At 43.6% G+C, this 7,342-nt stretch overlaps 1 protein-coding gene across 2 annotated transcripts in view; it reads right to left on the reverse strand.

Annotated features, from left to right (window-relative positions):
* Positions 1-1,997, reverse strand: part of LOC308323101 (sodium channel protein type 8 subunit alpha-like) — a 72,811-nt gene extending 70,814 nt beyond the window's left edge. For both annotated transcript variants that reach the window (XM_080774714.1, XM_080774713.1), the window contains exons 1-2: positions 1,917-1,997; positions 1,302-1,430 (exon numbers count right to left, since the gene is read on the reverse strand). In XM_080774714.1, coding sequence (XP_080630840.1) covers positions 1,302-1,430; positions 1,917-1,996 — 209 coding nt within the window. In that variant the 5' untranslated portion in view covers position 1,997. The remainder of the gene's footprint in view (positions 1-1,301; positions 1,431-1,916) is intronic.
* Positions 1,998-7,342: the final 5,345 nt, after the last annotated feature.

Here is a 7,342-nt window from a genome sequence, read left to right on the forward strand (position 1 = left end):
CATAAATCATGTTCCGTGGCGCAAATTCATCTTTAAAATGTGATCGGGTTGATGAATGAAGCAATATTTTACGAGAGGGTGTGCTTTACCGCGATTATTGGCACGACAGAGTTGCTGCAGGAACGAGACTTTAGCTGAGTTTTGACCGCAAGTGTCACTGAAGTGACGCTAAAGCAAACCCTCGAGTGTAATATTGTGATTATACAACAGTTACCCTTAAAAAAAACACCTCAACTCAATTTAATTTTACCTAAGATAATTTGATAGAAATTCATATTGTTTTTAAAGCTGCTATAAGAAATATTATATCACAATTTGAATGACCTTTTTTTTGTATTCAGATTTCAGACAGCCAGCAATGAGTAAAATGCTCCCAAAAAATGTAGTCTCTGTGACACATCTAGGGGCCACAATACACGGACACGACAACGCGTATTCAGGGCGGAGTCACCACCCCCAGGGGAAGTTGTGATTTGCTCTCGTTCACTGCAATGCAATTTGCGGCATTTCCAAAACAATATTGCGCAGAGTAGCGATTATCAAACGTATTTGCAATGCCATACGTTGAAAGATCTGTTGCCCGTGGACAAGGCACGTTACCTCCACAAGTTAGATATTATCAGCATAGATGTTTGTCCGTATGTGATTAAGGATTGGAAAAAGTTGCATTGGCAGCCATAGAAAATTCTGCCCAGGGTAAAAAACCGGATGTGACGTTTTTGGGCGTTCCTGTCTTGCTCCGTGTCAGTGTATATGCATTCAAAGATGTTCCAAGAAGCTTTGTCATTGGTCGAAAAAGAAAAAAAAAACTCTGGTTGAAATTACTAACCAATCAGGAAGTAAACAGGCAAATCGAGCAATGGCAAAGCTTCTAGGAAAACCTTTGAATGCAGATTGTGGCCCCTAGATGTGTCACAGAGACTACATTTTTTGGGAGCATTTTACTCATTGCTGGCTGTCTGAATTTAAAGAAATTGCAGCTTTAATGCCCGATTTAGTAAACCATCCAAACTGATAGCCTAGCCACTCAGCCGGCTAAGGCCTGCGAAACTCCCGTCAGCACAGTTTTGATTAGGTGTGCCAACATGCTCGTTTTAGCACGGGTATAGACGGCTATTTCAACTAATGTATACTTCCTCAAAACTATACCTGTTGTATAATCTGGCGTCTGGCCGGTGAATATTTATTTTTGTTACATCGGAGAAACAAGACAAGGGTGAAATGTATACTCATGCCATGGAGAAAACAGACAGTGAGATGTACTTACGCCATGGAGAAAACAGACAGTGAGATGTACTTACGCCATGGAGATGACCATGAAATCCAACCAGTTCCAGGGGTCTCGCAGGAACGTAAAGCCGTCTATAGCGAATCCTCTGGCCACGATCTTTGTGAGGGACTCGAAGGTGTATATACCTGTGAAGGTATACCTTGAAAACACACACACACACACACACACACACACACACACAATGAATTAGCTTAATATATACCTGTGAATATACCTTGAAATAACACACGCGCACACACACGATGAATTAGCTTAATATATACCTGTGAATATACCTTGAAATAACACACGCACACACACACGCGCACACACACACACACACACACACACACACACACACACGATGAATTAGCTTAATATATACCTGTGAATATACCTTGAAATAACACACGCGCGCACGCACACACACACACACACACACACACACACACACACACACACACACACACACACACACACACACACACACACACACACACACACACACACACACACACACACACACACACACACACACACACACACACACACACACACACACACACACACACACACACACACACGGCCAGAGAAACGCAAGGCTGTGTGCAAACACCTTTACTCTATGTTAGGGTTAGATACTTACTCTACTTGTTTGGACCATTCTGGGGGGTCGCTAAAGGTCATGAATATACAGTTGGTCAAAATCGTACACATGATGATCATGCTGAATAATGTGAAGGAAAGGAGTTAAGGAAAGTTGGACACGTGTTTGTATATAGATGTACGTATGTATCACACGCACGCACGCACACACACAGACACACACATGCACGCACACGCACAAATATAAACACTGCAAACTTTTTTGCTTTAGCATGCAACATCATGAAACATTACTTTTTTTTTTTTTTTTCACTTGAAAGGATATGAGTGTATCAAAATCTTAATAGCTATTTTCCTTCCCAAATTGAAAGGCGATATGATGTACAAGGAGGGCGTGCCACTGAAGCGGAAGATTACTTTTCCTTTGTTGAGGACTATAAATGTCTGTGGAAGAGAAGAGACACAGAAGAGACGAGAGTTAAAGACAGTTAAAGTGCATTATACTTTGTTGGTGATTATAGAGGTCTTTGGGAGAGAAGAGAGACATACAGAGACACACAGACACAAAGAGTTAAAGACGGATTACATAATTAGTATGTCTGTGGGAGAGAATCACAGGGGGACAGAAAGACTAATCAAATAACTCATCGTTTGTCATATCCGCTCAGCGACTGTCAGTGGTGGGCAGTAAATAAGCACATTCATAAGCATAGTATAGGTTACTGTACTGTAGTTCACAAAAACGATTCACAATATTGGAGAATGTAGAAGAACTGTTTGCCTGTTGTCTCTCCTAATGGTACCGACATCATACACAGCATGGAATTGTGGACAACAAACGACAACAAATATTATTTCGTTTTCTGTCTGAGAGGCTAAGTGTCATCAAATGGTGGTCCGTGGTCCAAATCCACAATGAATAACGCACCTTGATGTGAAAAACAAGAAAGAGAAAGAAAGAAAGAAAGAAAAATCACACAAAGACCATCGTTTGTCTTACAGTACAACAGTACTGACTTCCAGTTGAACAGTACAACCGTAGTGTCACCACACTGGCTTCCAGTTGAACAGTACAACCGTAGAGTCACCACACTGACTTCCAGTTGATCAAAGGTTATTTGTGTCAGCTGTTAGTCATGTTTCCTGTCTGTCTGTCTGTCTGTCTGTCTGTCTGTCTGTCTGTCTGTCTGTCGTGTCGACTGTATCGATAGATTATCAGATGATAATATATACTGTATACCCTTTATTCCTTGGGTAAATCCCTGTCTTGTGACGTACATGCAAGCTATATTAGCCCAATGTTGCTGTTAAATATAGTCTATAAAAACCAACGCATTTCACTTGAATAATAAAGCGCATAAAAGCGCATCGGAATCAACAGTGCAGAGCACTTTTGGACCTCGTGCACTGGGTGTGTGTGTGTGTGTGTGTGTGTGTGCGTGCGTGCACATAATGTATTGGGTCTGGATCGCATCTTAAGGTGAACTCTTGCAGTGTGTGATGCCTACTCGGCGACCAATCGTTTAGTGTGAAAGCCACAACGATATAATGACATGACGATTGCAGTGTGAAATACATAACGATGACTCGCCGACAACTTTAAAACTCTTAAAGTGTGTAGGGCCCATAACAGAGTCAAACTAAATGTAATGTAACAATATTCATATGAGGAGCCGATTCTAACTGAATGCAATGCCTACAATTCCTTGTCAGGGTAGGAGGTGCCCAGTACAATAATGAATATTTGGGGGCTTGAATTTTTTTTCAGAAGCCTTGATGTAGACAATTGTAATATCACATGTACTGTATACCAATAACGTATATACCATGGCTAGTTGAAAGACTTCTTCCCGAGACATGGCCAAAGCATTTCTGGGGGTCCCCAGCCAAAAATATTGAGAACCCCTGGCCTATAGTACATCTATATGGACGGACGGACGGACGGACGGACGGACGGACGGACGGACGGACAGACGGACAGACGGACAGACAGACAGACAGACGGACAGACAGAGAGACAGCTCTTCTCTCTGTGGCCAAATGTCTCGCTTCGTCTTCTTTCTTAAAGCTCTTACTGGAAGAGAGGAGAGGAGAGGAGAGGAGAGGAGAGGAGAGGAGAGGAGAGGAGAGGAGAGGAGAGGAGAGGAGAGGCATGCAAGCTGAAGAGAGGAGAGGAGAGAGGAGAGGAGAGGAGAGGCAGGCTGCCATCGATCAGGGTAAAGATGTGCTGACTGCAGTCTCTCGTCAACCAACCACTCCCCCATGAAAACAGCATGTATATATGTATGGGGCCTTTCTACTCCCTGTGCGTGCGTGCGTGCGTGCGTGCGTGTCTGGTGATCCACCCTAGGACATATGGTTTCCACAACTCGGGATTATAGGGGTGGAGCTCGTTCATTTTCAGTGATAGCGAGCACCTTATCAATCAGGCTTGTCGAGCCGGGTTCCTATTGAGCCCACTATCGAGCATTTTATATGTTTTGCCTAACATTAAAACAACCGTTAAGTGTTAAATGGCATTATATTATGAATATTACTGTAATAATTACGACAAAATGTCCACTTCAGCTCTTTATAAACCGAAAATGCAATGCATTTAACAAAAATAAATATCACTTGTCTTGCACTACATTTGACTGGGGCCTTCAAATGCAGTACTTTTCTAACAGACGGACAGACAATTTACAATTCAGAGCGATTTACATTAAGCAACGTGGCGATACATATACACAAAGACTAGTTATCATGAATCACACGTAAGCTAAGAACATATAACAGTGGAATATCTATGTAATGAAACTATTCATATATACTATAATAGTGCTATGTCTACATACAATGCTATCTAAACCGGACCTTTTAGCTTTTCTATAAAATAATATTGAAGAACTGGTCCGTTAATGTGTGTATACCGTCACATTAAAAGTGTAACAATTTAGTTTCCCCGCACAGCATAGGTCGGCAGGTATTAATAGACGCACACTGTTTGTTCCAGCGTGGGTGATTAGATATTATGTGTTGATCGGTTCTTGTCTGTATTGTGCTATTTTATCATGAACATTAGTGAGGACCAATTATATGAAGATGGGTTGAAAAGTGGTGAAGTGGTCCTTTAAGTATAGGCTACTCCACCTAGATCTCAGAGGAAAATATACTTGTGTACTTTTACTCCGTTACATTTATTTGAAAGCTTTAGTTACTTCGTAGATTTTGATTATCATTACAAAAGATATACATTAACCACTTCAGCCCTATACTGTATACATTTCAGCCATTTGAAAATAGCAGATCTACAAACTCACAGTGTGTCACAATGCACACATTGTGAGCTTGTAGATCTGCTATTTTCAACAACAAAGAAATTGTATACATTTGAAAACTTGAAATGGGAAGTAAATGTTACTTGTAAGACTTTTACTTGTAACAGAGTATTTCTACAATGCAGTACTGATACTGCAAACCAAACACTTTATGTGACCCTGCATACTCTCCGTGTGTGTGTGTGTGTGTGTGTGTGTGTGTGTGTGTGTGTGTGTGTGTGGCTAACACTTCGAAACCGTTTCCAAGACATTCCAAGACATCTCTATCATATATATATATATATATATATATATATATATATATATATATATATATAACTATATATATGAATGACACTATTTGCTTTCAATGACAACGCCAAAATAGAAATGTCATCAAGTTCAAAGTCACTATCTGGAAAGGCATAACAGATGCTTTTGTTTTGTGTATTACACCCACACGCCAGTGAGAATAACACACACGCGCAGTCACGCACACACACGCGCACACACACACACACACACACACACGTGCACACACACACACACAGACGTGCACACACACACACAGACGTGCACACACACACACAGACGTGCACACACACACACACACACACACACAGACGCGCACACAAACACAGACGTGCACACACACACGCACAGAGGGAAACACTGAAGGGAACAGGGAGGAGAGAGAGAGAGAGAGAGAGAGAGAGAGAGAGGTGTCCTGAAATCTAATTAGATTAAAAATAGTGTCCGCAGTCTGGGGGGCGAACGACAAGCATCCTCTGCATCATAAGACTCTCTCTCTCTCTCTCTCTCTCTCTCTGACACATTGTGAGCTTCTATAGATCTGCTACAGACGCCTCATCCACGTCACACCGATACGCAGCAGCATGCGCGCGCAGGCCCGGCAGCACAAGAACACCACCTCTCATGAGATGCAACGGGAAAGGTTCTAACTGCACTCACGTGTACAAAAGATCCCCATGATCAAACTTTTCTCCCAGTGTGGAGGAAGGAATGGTTAGGACTTTTATTGTGATCTCTCGCCCTTGAAATATAATAATTCCATTGGTTTCTGTGAACACTATGATAGCAATTCAAAGCAGTTGTCCTCTAAACCCTGTCATATAAGAAGGGGAGGTGCTGCTCATGATCACATATAAGAAGGGGAGGTGCTGCTCATGATCACGGCAGCAGAGGACGCGCACCTGCAGCCCATCAAGTATAATGTATATGCTTCGTCCCGCGAGGGTGTCGCGCAACGCAGACCTCTATACGCACACGACAGTCGCATCCGCCGTGCGATGTGAGCAATACTGTTGCGCAATGAAGTATAAACGTCCCCTATACCAGCGCTCCCCAAAACAACATGGGTTTGGAGATCTGTTGGAAATTGATTACATGAAACGGTCACCCCCGTGCGACCATGTCTCAATGTATGTAAACAAATAATTGGTCTATTGGCTAGTATGTACTACTACTACACCACTGCCTGCCCATCCCTCCACCCAGCCTCTCCACCCAGCCTCTACAACCTAGCCTCTACACCCATGCCTCTACACCCAGCCTCTCCTCCCAGCCTCTCCTCCCAGCCTCTCCTCCCAGCCTCTACACCCAGCCTCTACACCGCAGCCTCTCATCCCAGCCTCTACACCCAGCCTCTACACCGCAGCCTCTACACCCAGCCTCTACACCCAGCCTCTACACCCAGCCTCTACACCCAGCCTCTCCACCCAGCCTCTCCACCCAGCCTCTACACCGCAGCCTCTCATCCCAGCCTCTACACCCAGCCTCTACACCCATCCTCTACACCGCAGCCTCTCATCCCAGCCTCTACACCCAGCCTCTACACCCAGCCTCTACACCCAGCCTCTACACCGCAGCCTCTCCACCTAGCCTCTACACCCAGCCTCTACACCCAGCCTCTACACCCAGCCTCTACACCCAGCTTCTCCACCCAGCCTCTACACCCAGCCTCTACACCCAGCCTCTACACCCAGCCTCTCCACCCAGCCTGTGTTACTTTTAGTAGCAATTTTTTAAGCTCAGTCTTTGAACAATCCATTGAGCTTTAGGCCTGCCTAGGCTATACTTGAACTATCTAGTCTTAGCCAACTAAAAATCAACACTGGCATAGAATAAACTAAAACATAATTGCTCA

The sequence above is a fragment of the Protomyctophum bolini genome (genome assembly GCF_963924005.1).
Source record: "Protomyctophum bolini genome assembly, chromosome: 2".
Classification (NCBI taxonomy): Eukaryota; Metazoa; Chordata; class Actinopteri; order Myctophiformes; family Myctophidae; genus Protomyctophum; species Protomyctophum bolini.